This window comes from Cherax quadricarinatus, chromosome 57, assembly GCF_038502225.1.
Source record: "Cherax quadricarinatus isolate ZL_2023a chromosome 57, ASM3850222v1, whole genome shotgun sequence".
In the NCBI taxonomy this organism is placed as follows: Eukaryota; Metazoa; Arthropoda; class Malacostraca; order Decapoda; family Parastacidae; genus Cherax; species Cherax quadricarinatus.
In genome coordinates this window covers 12,657,148-12,682,452 of record NC_091348.1, presented here as the reverse complement: position 1 = coordinate 12,682,452, position 25,305 = coordinate 12,657,148, and the positions used below count along the sequence as shown (strand labels likewise).

At 37.6% G+C, this 25,305-nt stretch overlaps 1 protein-coding gene across 3 annotated transcripts in view; it reads right to left on the bottom strand.

Annotated features, from left to right (window-relative positions):
- Positions 1–5,786: 5,786 nt before the first annotated feature.
- LOC128693407 (zinc transporter ZIP1-like) overlaps positions 5,787–25,305 on the bottom strand; it is a 55,503-nt gene continuing 35,984 nt past the window's right edge. For all 3 annotated transcript variants that reach the window (XM_070097366.1, XM_070097367.1, XM_070097365.1), the window contains 4 exons: positions 24,000–24,177; positions 22,702–22,842; positions 14,649–14,807; positions 5,787–13,203 (listed from right to left, as the gene is read on the bottom strand). In XM_070097366.1, the coding sequence (XP_069953467.1) occupies positions 13,048–13,203; positions 14,649–14,807; positions 22,702–22,842; positions 24,000–24,177 (634 nt within the window). In that variant the 3' untranslated portion in view covers positions 5,787–13,047. The remainder of the gene's footprint in view (positions 13,204–14,648; positions 14,808–22,701; positions 22,843–23,999; positions 24,178–25,305) is intronic.

The window sequence follows — 25,305 nt, the reverse complement described above, 5'->3', positions numbered from 1 at the left end:
AGGAAATTGAGTGGTAAATACTCTCTTGACCCGGCTCCTGTTCTACGGGTCGCTGGTGTTGATGTAGCAAACCCTCTCGACGTTGTCATTGAACTTGGCACACATCTGGTCCGTATTTCCTGAGGGCTCCATCTATGCCCCTCGTTTCTTTCCTCAAAGTCTGCCAGAGAGTTAGTACCCTTGGACTTTTCTTCTCTCAGAGAAGAACAGTATAATGTGCCTTTTACACTTCAAGAACTGGAGGCAACGCTCTCAGCTTGCCGATCATCGGCAGCTGGGCCTGACGACATTCATATTCGTATGTTACAACATTTACATCGGTCAGCCCTTGTAGTCCTCTTACACCTCTTCAATCTTATTTGGGCACAAGGATTTCTTCCCCAGCTGTGGAAATCTGCAATTATTCTCCCTTTCCGCAAACCGGGTACTACAGGACATGATGCCTCCCACTATCGTCCCATCGCTCTTACTAGTGCAGTTTGCAAAGTGATGGAACGTCTCGTAAATCGACGTTTAATGTGGTATTTAGAGACACACAACAGTCTCTCCGCTAGTCAATATGGCTTTCGTAAGGGTCGCTCTACCATAGACCCCTTACTACGCTTGGATACGTATGTTTGTAATGCCTTTGCGAATAATCACTCAGTTATTGCCATATATTTTGACCTTGAGAAGGCATATGACACAACTTGGAGGTATAATATTTTGGCCCAGGCCCATTCCTTAGGCCTCCGAGGCAATCTACCATCCTTCCTTAAGAACTTTTTAACTGACAGACATTTCCGTGTTCGAGTCAATAATGTTCTTTCCCCGGACTTCGTCCAAGCTGAAGGTGTCCCTCAGGGATGTGTTCTAAGCACAACACTTTTTCTCCTTGCTATAAATGATTTGGCCTCTGTTCTTCCACCCAATATTTGGTCATCACTCTATGTTGATGACTTCGCTATTGCTTGTGCAGGTGCTGACTGTCATCTTATTGCAGTTTCTCTCCAGCATGCAGTCGACCGTGTTTCCACTTGGGCCACCACGCATGGGTTTAAATTTTCAAGTACCAAAACTCACCAGATTACTTTCACTAGACGCTCTGTTATCTCCGATCATCCTTTGTATCTCTATGGCTCCCGTATCCCCGAACGTGATACAGTCAGGTTTCTAGGCCTTCTCTTTGACCGTAGGTTATCCTGGAAACCTCACATTACCTCTCTGAAGGCAACTTGTCACAGCCGGCTAAACCTTCTTAAAACCCTTGCTCATCTTTCCTGGGGAGCTGATCGTCGAACTCTGCTTCGCCTACATTCAGCCCTCGTTTTATCGAAACTTGATTATGGTGACCAGATTTATTCCGCGGCCTCTCCTGCTACTCTCTCTAGCCTTAACTCTATCCATCACCAAGGATTACGTTTGTGCCTTGGTGCTTTTCGCTCTTCCCCTGTTGAGAGCCTCTATACAGAAGCGAATGTTCCATCCTTGTCTGATCGCCGTGATGCCCATTGCCTTCGCTACTATGTACGCTCTCACGATCTACACAATCCTTCCATTTATAGAATGGTCACCGATATTAGTAGACATTCTTTATTCGTTCGCCGCCCCTGTTTGCTCCGTCCCTTTTCTCTTCACCTACATTCACTCTTGTCTTCCCTTCAGTTACCACCTTTATATGTTCATGTAGCATCTCACTTTTCCCTACCCCCCTGGGAAGTTCCAGCTGTTCAGGTCTGTTCTTTCTCACTCCCTTGCTCGAAAGCTCAACTGCCTACGGTGGCTTCCCGCTCTCTTTTTCTTGATCACTTCCACTCCCATTCTCATGCCACCGCTGTGTACACAGATGGCTCTAAGTCTTCAGACGGCGTCGGATTTGCAGCAGTGTTTCCGGACAGCGTCGTGCGGGGGCATTTATTATCTTCAGCTAGCATTTTTACTGTTGAACTGTATGCCATTCTTGCAGCACTTATTCGTATCACATCTATGCCTGTGTCATCATTTGTAGTAGTCTCAGACTCCCTTAGTGCTCTACAGGCTATACGAAAATTTGATACATCTCATCCCCTAGTTCTCCGTATCCAACTTTGGCTACGCCGTATCTCTACCAAACATAAAGGTATTGTTTTTTGTTGGGTCCCTGGTCATGTCGACATAAAGGGCAATGAACAGGCAGACACTGCTGCGCTGTCAGCAGTACATGACCTACCAATTTCCTATCGAGGTGTTCCATTTCTGGACTATTTTGCTGCAATAGCTACCCACCTTCGCACCCGTTGGCAACAACGTTGGTCAACTCTGCTCGGTAACAAACTTCATTCTATTAAACCAAGCATAGGTTACTGGCCGTCTTCTTGTCATCAGTGCCGAGGTTGGGAGACCACTCTCTCCCGCCTTCGCATTGGCCACACTCGTCTTACTCTTACTCATGGGTATCTCATGGAGAGGCACCCTGTTCCTCTCTGTGAGCAGTGTAAAGTTCCAGTATCGATTAGCCACATTTTTATTTTTTATTTTTTTATTTTTATTTTATTTAGTAATTTTAGCATACATACAGAGGTACAAAAAAATACAGGTAAGAGCAGCATGCCAAAGCCACTTATATGCATAGCATTACGAGCTGGCTTAAAATTAACTTAAGATTAACTAAGCAATGATGAAATCAGTGATAAAACATTATTGTAAACAGATAACTATAAAGCACAAATGAGTATTACAAAGACAGGTCATATGGTTGCATGCATTGCTGTACATTCAGTCGAATGGAGTATTCTGTTAGGTAGTGTATTTAAAAAAATAATAAAGTTAGATTGGGTCCTAGGTTTAACATTTGTGTGATATAATTGTGAGTAACATTTAGGATATACAATTTATAAGGTTCAGTTATTCAGTATTTATTTAGTTTTGAGTGAGTAAGTGATCTTTGAGAAGAGACTTGAATTTATAAACAGGTAGTGTTTCTTTTATATTTACAGGTAATGAATTCCAGATTTTAGGGCCTTTTATGTGCATTGAGTTTTTGCATAGCGTGAGATGGACACGAGGAACATCAAAGAGTGATCTGTGCCTTGTGTTATGGTCATGTGTTCTGTTGAGGTTGGCAAGGAGATGTTTGAGGGGAGGGTTAATATCAGAGTTAAGTGTTCTATGTATGTAATAGGTGCAGTAATAAGTATGGATGTTTTGTATGGTAAGTAGGTTGAGTGTTTTGAATATTGGTGGAGTGTGCTGCCTGTAGTGAGAATTTGTTATCATTCTAACTGCAGCCTTTTGTTGGGTAATTAGTGGTCTGAGATGGTTAATTGTTGTTGAGCCCCATGCACAAATTCCATAGGTGAGATAGGGGTAAATAAGAGAGTGATAAAGGGCCAGGAGGGCTGACTGTGGAACATAGTACCGTATCTTCGATAGTATGTCTACAGTCTTGGAAATTTTCTTAGAAATTTGTTGTATATGTGTATGAAATTTGAGTCTATTATCAAGGTGGATTCCTAAGAATTTTCCCTCTGTTAGCTTTGTGATAGGTGATCTGTTTATCGTTATGTTAAGAGGTACATCTGTAGCTCTGTTACCAAACTGAATGAAGTAGGTTTTGTCAATGTTTAGTGTAAGTTTGTTAGTCCTCATCCAGGTAGATATTTTCTGTAATTTGGTGTTTACAGTATTGGCTAGCGTGACTGGGCTTGGGTGAGAGAAGACGTATGTAGTGTCATCTGCAAAAAGTGTGGGTTTGAGTAATTGCGAAGCATTTGGTAGGTCATTTATGTATAGGAGAAAGAGAAGAGGGCCAAGGACACTTCCCTGTGGGGCACCAACTGTAATTGGTTGAGCGGAAGAGCTTGCCCCATTTGCGTACACATATTGGCTTCTGTTGCTGAGGTATGACTTGAGGTAGTTGAGGGAGTGCCCTCGAATACCATAGTGTGACAATTTTACGTGGAGCAAGTCATGGTCAACTGTATCAAAATTATTATTATTATAATCAAGGGGGAAGCTCTAAACCCGGAGGATTATACAGCGCCTGGGGGGGGGATGTGGAAGGCATTCAGGCTTAATTCGGGGAACTGGAGCACAGATCCAATTCCCTAAATCAAGAGCCCCTCACCAACATCAAGGAACCTTCCTTGAGGGGAACTGTATCAAAAGCTTTACGGAAGTCAATGAAGATCCCCAGTGGGACTTCTTTTTTCTCTATTGCAGTGTATATATGTTCTAGCATGTGTATAATAGCATCATTAGTATTTTTATTAGGCCTGAATCCAAATTGGCAGGGGTTGAGAATGTTTTGGGAGATGAGGTAGGAGTAGATTCGTTTATGAATTAATTTTTCGAAGATTTGTGAGAGAGGGTGTAAATTGGATATTGGCCTATAGTTATTCAACTCTGTTTGGTCTCCTCCTCTATGGATCGGGGTGACCCTTGCTATTTTGAGAGCTGTAGGGAAGGTGGAGGATTCAATGGATTTGTTAAGAGTGTTGCAATGATTGGTGATAGTACTTGTGACACTTTTTTGTATATAAAGGGTGGTAAGGTATTTAAATCTCCTGCCTTGTTTTTTAGTGCGTTGATAATAAGGGAGACTTCGTATGGGTTAGTCGGAGCTAGGAACAGTGTGTTCGGGTAGTTGCCAGTGAGGTAGTCATTTGGTGGGGTATCTGAGCTTGGGATTTTATTGGCAAGGTTTTGTCCTATAGTGGAGAAGAAATCATTGAGTCTGTTTGCTGTTTCTGTTGGTGGGAGTTGGGGTTCATCTGATTTTGCTAATTTTATTTCGCTATTTCGTGATATCTTTTTTGTTCCCAGAATTTCTGATAGGGTCTTCCAGGTCTTTTTTATATCACCTCGTAAGTTGGATAATCTGTTCTCATAATACAATTTTTTTGCCCTTCTTATCAGGCTGGTTAGGATTGACGAGTAACGTTTTGTTTGGTCTCTGGTTATGTGACCCATTCTGTACTGTTTTTCATATCGGTGTTTTGTATTTATGGATTTGAGAATGCTGGGTGTTAGCCAGGGACTGTTCAGTCTCTTAGCTGTCATCTGTTTAGTTTTTTTAGGGCAGTGCTTGTTATAGAGGTATTGGGTCTTTTTTAGAAAATTATTAAAACATTCGTCAATATCTGTATAAATTTCTAGCTCAGTGTGCCAGTCAATGTTTGTTACTGCTGTTGTGAAGTTATTAATGGCTGCCTCATTGTGAAGTCTGAAGGTGACTTTAGTAGTGTCTTGGGGTATTTTACCAAGAGTTGTTATGAGGAAAGTAGGGTAGTGGTCTGTGGTATTATCTGTAATTATGCCTGATTTTAAAGGGGATACGGTGTTGGTCCAGATGTGGTCAAGTAGGGAAACACTTAGACTGCCCTCTCTATCAACGAGCACGCAGAATTTACCTCCAACGTCGTCTTCGTTCTACTACTCTCTCTTTACCTTCCCTTCTTGCAGATGGACCCTCCTTTAATCCTGACTCTCTCATTGACTTCTTGACAACGACTGATTTACTCCACAAACTCTGATGATAGTTTTCGCACTCCCCTCAGCCCTTTCTAGTTCAGTCTCTTGCTGCCCTTTACCCTTTCACCATCCACTACCCCGCTGTTATCCGTAACCTATTACTCATCCATCTCCCTTTTGCCACCTGATGCCCTCGCTTCCTTCCTGCCCTGCAGCACTGTATAGTCCTTGTGGCTTAGCGCTTCTTTTTGATTATAATAATAATATAATAATTAAGAGGTAATATTTATAGAGCTTTCACAACGCTTTATGACCCTCGTGGGTTTAGCGTTTAGTTAGGATTATAATAATAGAGCTTTCACAAAACATACATTTATTCACATGGTATTACAATAAGACAAACTTGCAATATTAATCAACCCTAAAAAAAATTAACAATTTTACCCTCTGAAACTGGAAGCAGCAACCAGTTTCTCCACAAGACGAGTTGTCAGAGAAGACAACTAACTCATGTACAAACTTTGTACACAGGTCACCTTACAATTTATACCTCCAAAATGTATCATACAGTATAGTGATTAATTAAAATAAACTTTTTTTTCTTCAAAGCCTAAAATTAAAATGAATAGTTATGCTCTACTTCTATAATACAGAACTAGAGAATCTTGATGCAATGTATAACTATGCATAGATATAGATTTTATAACTTTAAATATGAAAATAGCCTTTTAAAAACAAATTACACATCAATATAATGTATAATATGGAAAATACTGAAATTACCATATGAAACTCAGTGACCTATACCAGTAACATGCATAAAATTTAAACAAACAGGCTTTTATTACTTTAGCTTTGCAACATGAAAAAGAAAATATATTTTAAAGTCCTGAAAAAGCTTGGCCACCTCATTTCCAAATCTATTACATTTTTGTAGGTTTACCCGTAACCTATCCTAATGTAAAATAAAGGAAAGATAGTACAGTCTTAATAGGAAAGTGTTAATTATATAATTATTATATTAATAAGAAGTGTTAAGAAATTGATTTTGGTACCTTTTAAGGAAATTAACACAGTAAAACAAGGAAAGGTTGGCTATAACTCATCTGGTAAACTATTCCACATTCTTGGTCTTTTTATATAGGTTGATAAGATCAATATAATTCCAAGAACAAGGTAAAATAGGTACAATATTAGGTTAATAAATAGATCTTAAAAGAAAAGCCCATTGTTGTTCACAGCATTTTGGGCAGTCTAAAGCATTAAAGTATTGTGTTTAAATGATATGGAGTGTTACAGTGAGTGTTTAGATGTAGAGTGAACTGTAATATGGATGCCCCTCAAGGAAGGTTCCTTGATGTTGGTGAGGGGCTCTTGATTTAGGGAATTGGATCTGTGCTCCAGTTCCCCGAATTAAGCCTGAATGCCTTCCACATCCCCCCCCCAGGCGCTGTATAATCCTCTGGGTTTAGCGCTTCCCCCTTGATTATAATAATAATAATGTAATATGGATGGCACTTAGTAAGCTTGGGGATATAAGTACAGTGTGTGATGTCTGAAGTTTGAGTTTGATGCTTCTCACAGCTTCCTTTTGTTGTGTGATGGTTGGGTTGACCTAGATCCCTAAACAAAAATCCCATGTACACAAACAACTTTAAGTATGTCAAAATTCAGGGGCTATAGGTGTAAGAAATAGGATAATGGAAGATATGAAACAATGGTGCTTTAAAATAAAAATACATTTAAATTTTATACAATGAAACTATAAATGGCTTAGTAATGCTAGAGATTCATGGCAAATAAGCAATATTTACTACTAATAAATTACAGGAAAAAATATATATACTTAAAGTATATATTACAATGCATTCACTTTATAACTTACTACATTAAAATGAAACTGAATTCTTTCAATGTGTGTTTTATAAACCATATTAATAATGATGTCCACAAATTGGATATACTATAGTGGAACTTTTCTACCTCAATCTCTTGCTACTCTCTACCCCCACACTATCCCCTGTCCCACTGTTTTCTGTAACCTGATCATCCCTCCCCCCTTCTGCCGCCCGATACCCTCGCTTCCTTCCCTACCCTGCAGCGCTGTATAGCCCTTGTGGCTTAGCGCTTCTTTTTGGTTATAATAATAATATAGTGGAACTTGTAATGCTTGAGATTCACAAGTTATCTGCTTTATTAACAAATATATCACAAAGAAAAGAAATATTTGTGTACTGTACAAGTATTTGCAACACTTGTTTTCTTTTCCATTTTCAAATTTTTTGTTAATATTTTGCTGTATGACCCATACAGGTTTACCGTTCTTGTGAGATAATACAAAAATATTCTAACTTGCTATGAAACTAAAAATAAATCCTCCTTTCCATATGTGTATTTCATGTACTAATAATGGTAGACATGAGCTGTCTCAATTCAAGAAACTAAGAGCAGCTACCTATTAAAACTATGAATGTCTTTTAGCTAATAAAAGTCAGATAATCTCCCCCTATCTATGTATTCTCATCAATGTGCAACTTAATGAATATGAAAACAGAGACTTCATAAATTCTATTGAAAATCTATTGATATACTGTACAGAGCAATATAACCACAGTGAAAATTAGTTATATTCCAAAGTGCCTTCATGATTTCTCACATCAAGGAATAGTGAGAGATAATGCAAGAAACCATAAAAGCATTTTGAATATTGCTATTTTTCACTGGTTATATTGCATATTAAGATATCGGCTGTTTCCTGTGATTTTATTGCATACAGTATGTATACATAATATTCAGAGTATTATATTTGTTGATGCCCAGATTATCAGATTATTCATTGCATTTGAATTAAGCAAAAGCTAAGGCTCTTTGCAGCTGTTAATCTGACCCAACAAAATACTGTGTAATTAAATCTCTCATATCATATTAATATTGTTTATGAAAAGTTTCTCGGATGCCAGCATTTATATTCCCCCATATATAAACTACAGTAAACTCTTAACTATATTATTTTATGATCATGCAGAGGCATGCTAAACAGTGGCTTCAACAGCCCAACAATAAAGGAAATAGTACTGTTGGTTGGTGGACGTTTTACATGCATGACCACAAACTCAGAAGGGAGTTCCTTCAATGATAGATACAGAGAAAATAAACATGTATAAACTGAGACACTTCAGTAGTAAGATACAAACCCTGCCAGGTTAACTGACAGCTCTCACAGAGTAAGGTGGCCTTCCTCCACCTGAGAATGATCCAGTATTTGTAAGGAAGTTGGCCATATAACAAATATTCCTAGTATACTAAAACATGCCAATGGTAAGTGGAAGAGACAGCAAGACAAGTGGATGACAACACACAAAACAGTGCAAGTCTTTATAACATCAGAATGTTGTTAAAGGGGAGAGAAATACTGAATAATAAGTAACAGGGGCTAATGCTGCTTTGTGTCTTTTCATTCAAGCCACTTACAATCTGGTTTAGAGATAGCCTGGTTAAATATGAAAACTTTCATTGTTGCTGATGAGTATTTATTAACAAAGGATGAAGTAAAAGACACTGAAATGTAAAAAAAAAAAAAAAAAATTGTCATGCCATGGCAAGCATGACATGACAAATATTCATTAATATTAAAGTACTGTACTATATATTATTTCATTAATTCTAAAATCACAGGTAGCTTCAGTTCACTTTATATATTATATCTTAAAGATAATCTCTAATACAATTCAGAGTACTGAGCAGGTATGCATCTACGCAACAGAAACTTTTGATGTGCTTGTATATTTTCATTGTTTGAACACCTGGAAGAAAATATTACAGTGACGCCTAAACTGTCGCACCTGGGCGCCTCTGCAAAGACAGTGATTGTGTGTGAATGATGGTGAAAGTGCTGAATGATGGTGAAAGTGTTTCTTTTTTGGGCCACCCTGCCTCTATGGGAGATGGCTGATGTGTTAAAAAAAAAAATAGGTTCTAATATGAAAAAGCATTTAAACAGAGAAAAGCTTCAAGTGTTGGTAATTAGGAAAATTTATCCTTAATATGTCTGGTGAATTAAAAGTGCAAGATATTTCACCACCTCATTCAATAAAAGCCCTACCATGACTGACTTTGTATAATTCAAGTCTTGCACACATTTGATGAAGAGTTCTTCATGCAAGAAATTGGAACTACCCTCTCCTTCAATAGATCAAAATTGATTATGCATTCTCATTCCCTATGTGTTGGCTGACCTATGTATAACTCTTCATAACAACACATGAGACTCAAACTATGCACAGAATCTAAAAACAGCAAGTCTCTCTTCATAATGTAGCATTACTACTCTCTTTCTCTGTTGCACTACTGATATACCTTCAATGATAAATCTATAATAAAATATCTGCAGTTTTAAATCTCTCTACTACCTCTCTGATATTGTCTTACTAATGGTATATGATATAATTCAAGTGATAACCACCTTGTTAAAAATGTAGCTCTATTAGCAGCCTTTCCTGTACATCTGCTTGTTACTCACAAAGGTTAGAGGAAAGAGGAGCAACACACAATTTTCATCCATACACAATTTCAAACTACTGCCTTATTTACAAAACAAAAGGTATTCTCAGTTCAAAGTAAATTTAAAAACTTATTCGGTAACTTGTGTAAAAAAAATAATTCTAGAGAATGACTATATAACTATATTACTTCACCAATGCCTTCATCAATATCTGAAGCTGCTTTATACTGTTGGTACTAAAAGTACTAATGAATGAAATTAAACTTTTTGGGGTGACAGAAATGAACTAAACCATCTTTTTCAACACACAAGTTAAGAATGGGAATGATTCTGGCAGACAGACAGTGCAAGTACACTTCATATAAAGATTCAAAATAAGATATAACAAATGATATTTAACATCAATTAGCTGAAGGTAATAAGGTTGGACCAAGAGTTAAAGTTCACCACCCTCAAAGTCGGGTAGCTAAATAAAAATAAGTAATTACAGTGTCTCTGTGTAACACGTATCTCAAAAATAAAGTCAATATTTGCAACAGTCGTCAGTGAGACGATGCAAACATTCACAACTTGGAAGTCTAGTGGTAAAATAAAAATATTGCATTCACATTGCATCTCTATATAACTGTCAACAAATACACAATATCTACAAACTGTATCTCTATATAACTGTCAAAAATCACAAGATAAAAAAATATTTGTAAGCAATTAAGAAATACTTGTTTTACTTACTTCTTCTGAAGACATGAAAAGTTATGAGTACAGTACAGCTAGATCTCGATTAAGGCAAGTTTGAATGGTGTGAATTGCAATTCAGTGTGAAATTAATAACTGTCAGATTTTCCCCAAGCTCTTCAAACTATGCGAAAAAATTACATATATTTTGAATAGTGCAAATTTGAAAAATGCGACCACTTCATGGGATTCATAATTAGCACTAATTGAGACTAGGCTGTACCAGAGTATATATATACAATATGGGAATTAAAAAAAAAAAAAAGTAATATTAGGCAATATTATATAAAACAACAGAAGAAAATTTACTCTAAACCTAAATGCATAAATTTTGAAGAAAATGCATAATCATTTCTTATGGATAATCTACTCTATTTTTAGGTATGATCAAGTTTGTTTCTAAAATTTCATAAGGCCTATCTTTGTAGTACAAAATGCTTCAGGCATACATACAAGGTTTTGACTGGATAAGTAATCCCATCAGTAAACAGAAACTGGAATGACAGTTTTCCCACAATATTACTAACTGTGGAAGACATTATGAATTTTTAAGTGCCAGAGAATATTTTTAACCCTCTCTTCCAATAATTTTATCCCCATCATACAAGTGAGAAATGAGATAATTAAAATGAAGAGCAGTCGAATATCCTCAGCACCTGCTCTTCACTGCATGCACAATATTATCAAGCTTTCAGTAGCTATGATCCTTCCTGCATTCAAAGAAGAAAAGTTTGCTGACTAATCTAGTTATTAGGAGGGAACCAAGCCCACTGGAGAAAAATGCACACTGCCTTGATCAGACATTAAGGCATGGAATACGATAAAATGCTGCTAGGTAGACAGCAAAATAACAGTTGGTAAAGACACAATGCAACCATTCATGGGTGAAACATTGTAAAATTCAAGATTTCAATGCATTCTGTGCTAAAGGTGTTCCACCTTTAATCCAAAATTAGTTCCTAAAATATAGATAAGATTCTGTAGAGATGTTATATGATCAGACAACTTTTACATACTCAATTTGATCACAGAGATATTAGTTGAAACAATAAAGTATTCAACAAGTTGTAATACATAACATGTTCAAAGAACATATTAAATATTAGCTGTAATGGATACTAATTACTGATGAATAAGCAATCCAGTAAGATTTAAAGATGCATCAACTCTGATAGCTATTATCTTGTTAATCTTGTCCCCCAGGATGATCACACCAGTCGACTTAACACCCAAGTACCAACTTACTACTAGAACAGGGACAGCAGGTGTTGCCAAACAAGCCATGGGACACTGTTATCCATAAAAACTGATCATGATTAAATTTAATATATGTATAACCAGTTGTGATTATGGCCACAAAGGAAATGTTTCACATACTTATGGAGATTCTCAACACACAGATTAGCCAGGAATTCTCAAGTGGGTTAATGCTCTGAAATGCATGACAAGTGTTATGCTCATGTGTGGAGGAAGCTTGCAAAGTCAAACCACTGCACTTCAATACTTCTTTCTTCTTTCAACAAACCGGCCGTATTCCACCAAAGCAGGGTGGCCCAAAAAGAAAAACAAAAATTTTTCTTTTCAACTTTAGTAATGTATACAGGATAAGGGGTTACTAGCCCCTTGCTCCTTGCATTTTAGTCACCTCTTACAACACACACGGCTTACGGAGGAAGAATTCTGTCCCACTTCCCCATGGAGATAAGAGGAAATAAACAAGAACAAGAACTAGTAAGAAAATAAAAGAAAACCCTGAGGGATATGTATATATACGCTTGTACATGCATGTGTAGTGTGACATAAGTGTAAGTAGAAGTAACAAGATGTACCTGAAATCTTGCATGTTTATGAGACAAAAAAACAAGACACCTGCAATCCTACCATCATCTAAAGCAATTATAGGCTTTTGTTTTACACTCACTTGGCAGGACGGTATTACCTCCCTGGGCAGCTGATGTCTACCAACCTGCTCCTTAGACTTCCAATATTATTTCATGAAAAAGAAGGGGGGGGCGAGGAGGAGGGTTAACTTATCCAGCCAAGGGGCCTAATACAAATATAGAAGTCAAGATTATCTGCAGTTAAGAAAAAAATCACCAATTTCAAAATGTTACAAGTTTCGTAAAAATAAATATACAAAAAATTTCTTCAAAATTCTTATTCAAGACAACCTCCATTATAGAAGTTCTTAAAAATTAAAAAAATAAGCTAGAAGAGAACCCTGAAGCAAATTACTGACCAAAATCAACCCAACAGCAATATCCTCTTCATAACATTACTTCTGCGAATATTTCAACAGTGACTTTCAGTATGCCTTTCCATTTAACTCATTATTCAAGAGACAAAGGTAAAGCTACAAAAGGATAAACAGAGGAATGTGATTATGGGTGAGGCATAACTGTAGGTGGCTGATAGCAACGAGGACGCTGTATGTCTGGGTCTAGATATAGTACACCACACACAGCTGAGAACCCAAATATTATGAAGAGTAACTTGAGTAACCTGTTTTCACCATTGTTCATCTCATGAGGTAAAACCTGCAAAAATAAATTTATATCATTGTTATTTACAATATCTTCAGAAAAATTATACACAGAATCCCTTTCAAAAAACAATTTCATTTTATTCTTGATACATTTCATAAATTTTATTCAAAATCAACTGAAAACATAATCTATGACAGTGTGAAACGTAAGTCTAATTTGTACACACCCAACTTCATTGTTATTTCAATTCTCATATCTGTGCACTGCAGTTTCAATATAGAAACAGTAATACAAAGAAAATGTTTGCATACTGGAGCTTAGCAAGCACAGCTGGGAAGTCCAGTGAAATGTCTCAATGTGTTGTTTGCAATAAAGTTCCTAGTGCAGAGAGCATGAAACCCAGCAAGTTAGAGGAACATTATGAAAATATCAAGCATTGCTGAGCAAGTAAAGATTATGAATACTTTAAGAAGCTAAAGTGCATTCTGATATTTTTTATATGGAATTCAATTTTACATAATGTTAACACATATGTAGCTGCCCTTTACTCTCCCAATTACATTACTGTTTCTAATGTTGAATGCAAAAGTTCCATTACTACTGAAGTGGTCTCATAAAGCTACATCTAAAAGTAGTGAGGGTTGTCATTGGGGAGAAGCAAGAAGGATGAGCCAGATCTCACTTTTGGACATTTTCTTTTTTTAACACATCGTTCATCTCCCACCGAGGCAAGGTGACCCGAAAAAAAAGATAGAACATTTTTTTTCTTTTTACATTTAGTAATTTATATAGAAAGGGTTACTAGCCCCTTTCTCCTGACTTTTGGACATAATGGTGAAAAACTGAATCATTCAAAAAAGTATGAAATATGTTGGATCAACATGCTACAGGTATGACAAAGCTTTACACCTCACCTCTGATTAAGAAGAAACAATTTCAACTGTTCTACAGATACATTCATCTGTTAAGTATCATTTATTATGAATTGTATCTTACTTAATGTTGGGCTAGTATGCCAAGGTATAAGAATTAATTTTTTTTTTTTTTAAATGAATGTCATGTTTCTCTTAAACTGTGATATCAGCACCCCTATGGCAAAACAGTGATTGAATGTATGACCATAAATGTGTTTCATCTTGATTGGGTCATCCTACCGTCGTGGGAAAAGGCAAGTGTGTTAAAAAGAGTTTCTCCTAACAAATTAATTAAAAGACATTAGGCAGTAGCAAAGATGAAAATAATTTTTTTATTATTTCCTGATTTGTCTATGTTCATATTTGCCATATATAAAGTAAAGGTGGGGAGCTGTAATAATCCTTTTTATTTTCTTTGTTTTGCTCCTCATGGGGTACTTGTGCTAAAAAAACACAAGATAAATATCACTGATCTACCAGATGTTACACTGACAAATACGCATATACATTTTTATTTTCTGAGATCCTCCAGCCTTCTACAATAATGAAAAAAAATATAAAGACTGTTTCAAACAAACTTACCTCAAAGAATGTAACATAAAGGAATGTGCCACAGGCAATGCCCTGGAGAGTGCCAGAAATAGCTGTAGTGGTGAAGGAGGCTTGCATCTCCATGATGGCCATGCCAATGCCTAGACCCAGGGGCGATGTTACACAAAAAAACATATTGGCCATCAACATCTGTTGAATAAGTAAACAGATAAAAATATAAGAAAAAAATTAAATAAGATGGCAAATATGTTCATGATGGCAGAGCTACTACTGTATGTAGTATTTACACAACACAATTACTGTATACATTACTAAAGGATAACAAAAAGATTAGGTGATGAAAGATTGAATATCAGATTGGAGGGAGAGAGTATGGAGGAGGTGAACGTATTCAGATATTTGGGAGTGGACGTGTCAGCGGATGGGTCTATGAAAGATGAGGTGAATCATAGAATTGATGAGGGAAAAAGAGTGAGTGGTGCACTTAGGAGTCTGTGGAGACAAAGAACTTTGTCCTTGGAGGCAAAGAGGGGAATGTATGAGAGTATAGTTTTACCAACGCTCTTATATGGGTGTGAAGCGTGGGTGATGAATGTTGCAGCGAGGAGAAGGCTGGAGGCAGTGGAGATGTCATGTCTGAGGGCAATGTGTGGTGTGAATATAATGCAGAGAATTCGTAGTTTGGAAGTTAGGAGGAGGTGCGGGATTACCAAAACTGTTGTCCAGAGGGCTGAGGAAGGGTTGTTGAGGTGGTTCGGACATGTAGAGAGAATGGAGCGAAACAGAATGACTTCAAGAGTGTATCAGTCTGTAGTGGAAGGAAGGCGGGGTAGGGGTCGGCCTAGGAAGGGTTGGAGGGAGGGGGTAAAGGAGGTTTTGTGTGCGAGGGGCTTGGACTTCCAGCAGGCATGCGTGAGCGTGTTTGATAGGAGTGAATGGAGACAAATGGTTTTTAATACTTGACGTGCTGTTGGAGTGTGAGCAAAGTAACATTTATGAAGGGATTCAGGGAAACCGGCAGGCCGGACTTGAGTCCTGGAGATGGGAAGTACAGTGCCTGCACTCTGAAGGAGGGGTGTTAATGTTGCAGTTTAAAAACTGTAGTGTAAAGCACCCTTCTGGCAAGACAGTGATGGAGTGAATGATGGTGAAAGTTTTTCTTTTTCGGGCCACCCTGCCTTGGTGGGAATCGGCCGGTGTGATAATAAAAAAAATAAAATTACTAAAGTTAAATAGAGAAACTTTTTTTTTCTTTTTGGGCCACCCTGCTTCGGTGGGATATGGCCAGTTTGTTGAAAGGAGAAAAAAATTTATAAAGGGAGTGACCAAAAATTCTATTGCTAAAAATATTATCAAATCAAACACCCTGTATAATTTTACTTATTAAACATCTAAAACTAAACCTCTGACTATCTTAAGCTAGAGGATCGGTACTAAGAAATATGCACCTTTTACAGAATCTTTAAGGGATACATGTTAGAGGAACCCTACTAAGGGGTGTGTGCTTGTTTGAAGATGCTTACTAAGGAATCCATGCCTCTTAGGGGATCTTTTCAAAGAGATATGTACCCACTAGGGAATCCTTAAGCGATATATAATTATTATACTAACTGTATACAATACCGACAAGTAGATGAATAAGACGTGCAACACTTTGGGGTCTTTATTTCCAAAATTTTTTGCCTGCACAGCAGGCAGAAGGACTGAACACCTCAAAATTACTTCCCCACTTCCAGCAAGACAGACTGAATACATTATTCTCTTCTTCAAATGTCATTAGTAATTTAATGACCTTCATATTTTACTGATGAAGCCTGCTGCAACGGCAAAACATTTTGGAAATAGATAGCAGTTGAACGTATGTCTTGTTCATCTAGTTCTAAGGGATATTTACCTACTAGAGGATCCATACTAAGGGATATGTACCCACTAAAGGATCCTCACTAAGGGATATGTACTCAATAGATGATCTGTACTAAGGAATATGTATCCAGTAGAGGATCTATACTAAACCCACTAGAGGAACTTTACTATGGGATATGTATCTACTAGAGAATCCTTACTAAATGATATGTACCCACTAGAGGTTCTGTATTAAGGGATAAGTACCTGCTGGCAGAACCTTACTAAGGAATATATGTTCATTATGCGGCAGTATTAAAACAAGAAAAATTACTAAATCAATTACTGGTATTTCACTAGTGGTTTTCACACTGACCTTGTAATTTACAGACCAGTTCCCATACCTTCAGCTTGTCTTAACTCTTTCGCTGTCCAGCCCCCAAAATTAATATTACTCTCAGTATCTACTTTAAAAATATTTTTTGTTTTCTTCTGAAATGATGAAGAATCTTCTAAACATAATGACACCAATACAAAATCTGACAGAAAAACTTACGGGATTACGCAGGCAAAAAATTAGTGGTCTGGACGCAATTTACACATTGGCAATTTTGCCCACTTTGAGTCCTATTTTCAGCTGGTTCCATTAATCCATTTGACCAAATTCTTAAGCAATTTTACCAGTATGCTTTCTGTTCCACTAAGTGAACACAAGAATCTTCCCATTTAACTATTACAGTGGAACCCCAGATTTCGGCAGTAATCCGTTCCAGAAGGTCAGCCTAAATCCGAAAATGCATATCTTCTTTCTTCTTTCAACACACCGGCCGTATCCCACCGAGGTGGGGTGGCCCAAAAGGAAAAACAAAAGTTTCTCCTTTTACATTTAGTAATATATACAGGAGAAGAGGTTACTAGCCCCTTGCTCCCGGCATTTTAGTCGCCTCTTACAACACGCATGGCTTACGGAGGAAGAATTCTGTTCCACTTCCCTATGGAGATAAGAGGAAATAAACAAGAATAAGAACTAGAAAGAAAATAGAAGAAAACCCAGAGGGGTGCGTATATATGTGCTTGTACATGTATGTGTAGTGTGACCTAAGTGTAAGTAGAAGTAGCAAGACGTACCTGAAATCTTGCATGTTCATGAGACAGAAAAAAGGACACCAGCAATCCTACCATCATGTAAAACAATTACAGGCTTTCGTTTTACACTCACTTGGCAGGACGGTAGTACCTCCCTGGGCGGTTGCTGTCTAACAACCTACTACCTATGAAAATGCATATATGAACAGCATATATGTGAACAGTATTTAGATAAAGGTAGGGAAGTTTTTATTGCATTTATGGATTTAGAAAAGGCATATGATAGAGTGGATAGAGGAGCAATGTGGCAGATGTTGCAAGTATATGGAATAGGTGGTAAGTTATTAAATGCTGCAAAGAGTTTTTATGAGGATAGTGAGGCTCAGGTTAGGGTGTGTAGAAGAGAAGGAGACTACTTCCCGGTAAAAGTAGGTCTTAGACAGGGATGTGTAATGTCACCATAGTTGTTTAATATATTTATAGATGGGGTTGTAAAGGAAGTAAATGCTAGGGTGTTCGGGAGAGGGGTGGGATTAAATTTTGGGGAATCAAATTCAAAATGAGAATTGACAGTTACTTTTTGCTGATGATACTGTACTTATGGGAGATTCTAAAGAAAAATTGCAAAGGTTAGTGGATGAGTTTGGGAATGTGTGTAAAGGCAGAAAGTTGAAAGTGAACATAGAAAAGAGTAAGGTGATGAGGGTATCAAATGATTTAGATAAAGAAAAATTGGATATCAAATTGGGGAGGAGTATGGAAGAAGTGAATGTTTTCAGATACTTGGGAGTTGACGTGTCGGCAGATGGATTTATGAAGGATGAGGTTAATCATAGAATTGATGAGGGAAAAAAGGTAAGTGGTGCGTTGAGGTATATGTGGAGTCAAAAAACGTTAACTATGGAGGCAAAGAAGGGAATGTATGAAAGTATAGTAGTACCAACACTCTTACATGGGTGTGAAGCTTGGGTGGTAAATGCAGCAGCGAGGAGACGGTTGGAGGCAGTGGAGATGTCCTGTTTAAGGGCAATGTGTGGTGTAAATATTATGCGGAAAATTCGGAGTGTGGAAATTAGGAAAAGGTGTGGAGTTAATAAAAGTATTAGTCAGAGGGCAGAAGAGGGGTTGTTGAGGTGGTTTGGTCATTTAGAGAGAATGGATCAAAGTAGTATGACATGGAAAGCATATAAATCTATAGGGAAAGGAAGGCGGGGTAGGGGTCGTCCTCGAAAGGGTTGGAGAGAGGGGGTAAAGGAGGTTTTGTGGGCAAGGGGCTTGGACTTCCAGCAAGCGTGTGTGAGCGTGTTAGATCGGAGTGAATGGAGACGAATGGTACTTGGGACCTGACGATCTGTTGGAGTGTGAGCAGGGTAATATTTAGTGAAGGGATTCAGGGAAACTGGTTATTTTCATATAGTTGGACTTGAGTCCTGGAAATGGGAAGTACAATGCCTGCACTTTAAAGGAGGGGTTTGGGATATTGGCAGTTTGGAGGGATATGTTGTGTATCTTTATATGTGTATGCTTCTAAACTGTTGTATACTGAGCACCTCTGCAAAAACAGTGATAATGTGTGAGTGTGGTGAAAGTGTTGAATGATGATGAAAGTATTTTCTTTTTGGGGATTTTTTCTTTCTTTTTTGGGTCACCCTGCCTCGGTGGGAGATGGCCGACTTGTTGACAAAAAAAAAAAAAAAAACAATTAATGAATGATGATGAAAGTATTTTCTTTTTGGGGATTTTCTTTCTTTTTGGGTCACCCTGCCTCAGCGGGAGATGTAAGAACATAAGAAGGAACACTGCAACAGGCCTGCCTACTGACCCATGCGGAGCAGGTCCATGTCCCCCCCCCCCCCCCCCCCCCCCGGATTAACCCAATGACCCACCCACCTTGGATTAGCCCAATGACCCACCCAGTCTGGTCACCTCCACTCAACGAAGGAGCATGGCACCAGACCCAGCAGCACAAGCTAGTCAGGTCCAACTCACATCTACCCACACCCACTCATGTATTTATCTAGCCTATTTTTAAAACTACACAATGTTTTAGCCTGAATAACTGTACTCGGGAGTTTGTTCCACTCATCCACAACTCTATTTCCAAACCAGTGCTTTCCTATATCCTTCCTGAATCTGAATTTTTTCCAACTTGAAACCTTTGTTGCGAGTCCTGTCTTGGCTGGAAATTTTCAGCACGCTATTTACATCCCCTTTATATATTCCTGTTTTCCATTTATACACCTCAATCATATCCCCCCTAATTCTACGCCTTTCGAGAGAGTGCAGATTCAGGGCCGTTAGTCTATCCTCATAGGGAAGATTTCTGATACACGGGATCATCTTTGTCATCCTCCTCTGTACGTTTTCCAGAGCATTTATATCCATTCTGTAGTACGGTGACCAGAACTGAGCAGCATAGTCTAAATGGGGCCTAACCAAGGATTAACTATAGTTTTAAATACACAAAACAATGAGAACTAAATAAAATGACTAATGAAATGAATAAATGAACATTTAACCCTTTCAGGGTTTCGGACGTACTAGTACGGCTTAGGCACAAGGGTTTTTGACGTACTAGTACACCTAAATTCTAGCGCCCTCAAATCTAGAGAGAAAGCTGGTAGGCCTACATATGAAAGAATGGGTCTCTGTGGTCAGTGTGCGCGGTACAAAAAAAATCCTGCAGCACACAGTGCATAATGAGAAAAAAAAAACTTTGACCGTGTTTTTGGATTAAAACACCGACTTTGCACTGCATTTTGGAATGGTATTTATTGTTGTATTCCAGTTTTCCTGGTCTCATTTTATAAATTGGAAGACATATTACAGAAATTGAGATGACTTTGACTGGTTTTACAAAGAAAACTACCTTGAAATTTCACTCAAAGTAGCAGAAATGTTCAATTTTTACCAAAAATCAAAAGTAAACAAATCATGATATGCATCCAATACACGTCAACTGGTGAGTCTAATATTCTTTCACAGATGTGTTGATATTATTTATACCATTTCTATACTAATGCAGTAGTCTACATAACAGTAAATCTTCTTTTTTGTGAGAATAAAAATTCAAAGTGGAAAGCAAAAGAATGTAAGAGGGGCATGAGGACATGACTAATGAACAGAGGAAATGTTATTTTAGTGCCAGGAATGACTTTCTTGTTTATTCTGGACCCTATTCGGAAATTGGCATCTTTTGAAATTTGTGTGAAATTGGCAAAATTGCTAAATTCTGACCACTGTATTGGATAGTTGAAATCGGTAAATGGGTGGTTTCTTGTACTCATTCGATAGAAAAAATGGAGTTCTAGCGAAATAGTTATAATTTTTGTCAACAAGTACACTGGAATTTGCCAAAAATAGGGCTCAAATTGGGCAAAATCACCGATGTGTAAACACTGTCAAGACCACTAACTTTGCGAGAGCATAATTCCGTAAGTTTTCCATCAAATTTCATACTTTTGGTGTCATTATGATCAGGAAAAGATTCTCTATCTTTTCATAAGAAAAAATATATATTTTTTTTTTTGAAATTTGGCCGACCCTGAGAACAAGTCTCTGAGAGGGCCTGTCAACCCTGAAAGGGTTAACATCACATTTACCTTTATTAAAGATTCTTGTTGGCATATTGAAGACAGGGAGAAGGAGAAAGGGAGGACTGATTATTGTTTGGAAGGGGAATCCCCCACCATAAGGACTTCAGGTATCATGTCCCTATCCAGGGTTACTTCCCTTCTTTGTCTTCTACTGGCACTAGGACCAGCTTGAAAGTCACTGCACCCCTGTTGCACAAAAAAACTGTCCAGAGAGGTCTATTGCTGGAAGTGGCACAATGTTTTGTCACTGAACATGTTGCAGATCTGGCTTGTTTCAGCTTGGTCAGGGTGATACTTCTCCACAAAACTTTGCACCTCCCTGGCACACATACACCACTTTCATAATTTGCAACAATTTCTTTCTTGAATTCTATCGTGTTTCTCACTTTCTTTACCAAAGGGCTGGCAAGGGAACTTTCTTTGGGCCCGAGGTGGCTTATTTTGCAGTCACACTAAATAAACAGCCACAAAAAACAATGGATTATAATGAAATGTTTGGATCAATGCCTGGAGTGTTGCTCACTCACCGAGAGACACTGCCAGACTGACTCACGCATGCGGCGTGGTGGGTGGACGCGTCCAATATGGCCGATTTCCAAGTTGCTGGCCAAAATCCAGGATAGAATTTCGGCCAAAAAAGAGGCCAAAATCCAATTTGACCGATATCTGCACTGGCCAATATCTGGGGGTCCACTGTACTACTTTATAAAATGCACAGAAGTTGGTAATTTGACTAATTTTACACAAAATTAAAAAAAATATTAGTTTAAAAATAGAATACAAAAAAAATAAACAACAGTCCAGGCACTAAAAACAACATTTTCTCTGTTCATTAGTCATGTCCCCAGGCCTCTCCTAATTATACTTGCCTTCCATTTTAAATTTTTAATCAGACAAATGGATGAATTACTTTATTTTTCAGATAATAAAATGTAATCAGGAATGGTTGGTCATGGTTTGCAACATCCCAGTATTTGAAACAGACCTATTACAAAACCCATGGTCTTCAAATCAACCAAAATCATCTCTATTTCGATAGTATTTCTTCCATTCTATCAAATTATACCAAGAAATAGCTAATAAAACCATAAAAAACATCTTGTAAAACACCTCAAATTCTCTATTTTAAACCAAACACATTGTCAGAGTTTTGCTTTTCTCATCATCCATGCATGGGCCAGGATTCTTTTATATATGTACTGTGCACACTCACTATACAGGCCCATTTTTTCATATCTAGGCCAAAGTATACTTCTCACAGCTTATCTGAGAGGGCTGAGCTCATGACATAGAACTATATAAAGGATCCCTAGCCTCAATGATGTAGTTCTATGTGATGTCCAATGAAAGAATTTAACTAGTGGTATAGGGATTAAAATGCTACAAGACTCTTAGAATGATTATGTATTTATTAAACTACATGTATTTATATTCCCTTGCTGCACAAAATTACACAACTTATATGCATCTCAAAAAAATGAATAAATTTGCTGCTTAATATTTCCATCCTTGAATAAGGAAAATAATTTGATTTAATAATTTTGAGAATGAAAGTATACCTGGAATATAGAAAGCTTGGACTGCACCATGTTGAGTCCAAGTGATAATGCAATAATGGCTTTATGGAAGATTACCACGAGGAATAAGCTCACTACATCATCAATACTGTCCTGAAGACCAATTGCCATTCCTTCAAAAATCTGCAAAATATAAAAGAAAACTGAGCATACTTAATACATGTTGAAAATTAGACACATGTGTGACATCTGGGTATCTTTAATTGTAGACTTTTTGCCAAGGAGTGGCTTTATCAATATAGGTTCTAGGACATAACTTGAAGACTACTATATACAAAAGATGAGGTAATAAGTCCCTCAGCCTTGGAGTTGGTGTGTAGAGCACCATAGTTGAAGAGAGTCTGGAGCACAAGCGAGGAGGATGGCGCTTAAATAGGCATCAGTGGATAGGGATGGGTAGCAGACGAGGGCATAGTCACTGGTAGGCGGGTTTTCCCAGTGGAAGTAGGTCATACACAATTGATGGGTTAATGGTAGTAATAGTTGCAGTAGCTGTGAAGAAAGTTATGTAGATGTTCTCTGAACCAATATTCCATGATGTTGCAGTGTCTGACAAGCTGTACATGAATGTTATACAATACCAACCAGTTGAAAAATCAAACATTTTCAACTTGTTGGTATTGTATACCATTCATGTACATACTTAATACAAACATACATAGCATACATTCACCCCTATTATCAGGAGGAGAGTGGTGGGGCACCTAGAAAGAGTGGGTTCATACATGACAACCAACATGGCTTTAAAGATTATAAATCTTTCAGTGGAAGATTTAAATTGGTTTTAGGCTGTGTAAGTGCCAATTTGCAATTTTTATGGAAGAATTAGGATGTAAGTTTTTATGCAGTAACCAGTGAATGCCTCTTCTAACTGGCTTTAGATCTTCAACACTGATATTTAACTGCTTTAGAAAGTTAAGGGCTGGGCTTACAGAATAATAGATAGCTTTCTTGAATAGCGCAGTGACCAAAACAAATCGAGTGAACTTCTGCAGAGCCAGAAAATTTATTTTATTGGGCCTCAGAACTTCCACAATGCTGGAAAATCAATTTTTTTCTGTCCTCAAGAAGAGTGACTATGGGACTGCATAAATGACTTTATCCAACCTAAGGACTTTTTTTTTTCCTGGGATTGGGTAGCTGGACAAATTGAAAAGTCCTTGATCAGATAATGAGTGAAAGAATACACACATATAGCTCTTAGTGAAGTAAACTTTATTTGACATGATCTATTAAAAATTATTTACAGATAAGACAAATTAAAACAATCTGATACCTACAGAATGAAGTGATAATGCAAACAAGAGGAGAAGGGAGCGCAGGGATGAGTGAGATGCGATGTCGTGATGGATGGAGTGGTCAAAGAGCTGGATGTGCATGTGGCTGTCGTCCGGTTCACAATGATCATCTACTGTTCCATATCCACGATGTGATCCACCCAGTGAACCATTTTCACTCCTACAAAAAATCATGGAACTCAATTTTCCAAATAAATGACACTGATACATAACTTAATTATTATAAGGGAATATCAGTAGGTGCCAAGCTATGAGTGCTCAAGTCACAAACTTCACTTAGAAATGGGACACTCCTAAAACAATAAAAGATATATGAATGTTTATTTGTAATTACAAACAAACATCACTTAAACTACCTATATTTTTTCTAAGGAAAAATAAATTCGGAGTTACAAATGTGTAGTTTAAAAATTAGAACAGCAAAAAATGAACATTTTTATAAGCTGTGCAAGAAGAATACATGGAATCATTTGAATACTGAGCATATTACTTCAGGCTAAGCATTAATATAAATTGCTGGTACTGTATCTGAAAATACAATATACAGTAGAACCTCCACTAACGAGTCTAATCCGTTCCGTGACCTTGCTCGCATCTGGATTTGCTCGTTTGCAGAGTCAATTTTCCTCATTTAAATTAACTGAAATACAATTAATTCATTCCAGTGGAATTGCAGGCACCATAAAATACTTCAATAATTTCCCTAATATCAACTCTACAGCTTATTTATCTATCACAATTCAATTCAATTCAATTCAAGTTTATTCTCTATAAAGATGACAATGTGGGGTTTATATGCAAGCGTGCATGAGCGTGTTAGATAGGAGTGAATGGAGGCGAATGATACTTGGGACCTGACGATCTGTTGGAGTGTGAGCAGGGTAATATTTAGTGAAGGGATTCAGGGAAACCGGTTATGTTCATATAGTCAGATTTGAGTCCTGGAAATGGGAAGTACAGTGGACCCCCGGTTAACGATATTTTTTCACTCCAGAAGTATGTTCAGGTGCCAGTACTGACCGAATTTGTTCCCATAAGAAATATTGTGAAGTAGATTAGTCCATTTCAGACCCCCAAACATACACGTACAAACGCACTTACTTAAATACACTTACATAATTGGTCGCATTCGGAGGTAATCGTTATGCGGGGGTCCACTGTACAATGCCTGCACTTTAAAGGAGGGGTTTGGGATATTGGCAGTTTGGAGGGATATGTTGTGTATCTTTATACGTATATGCTTCTAAGCTGTTATATTCTGAGCACCTCTGCAAAAGCAGTGATAATG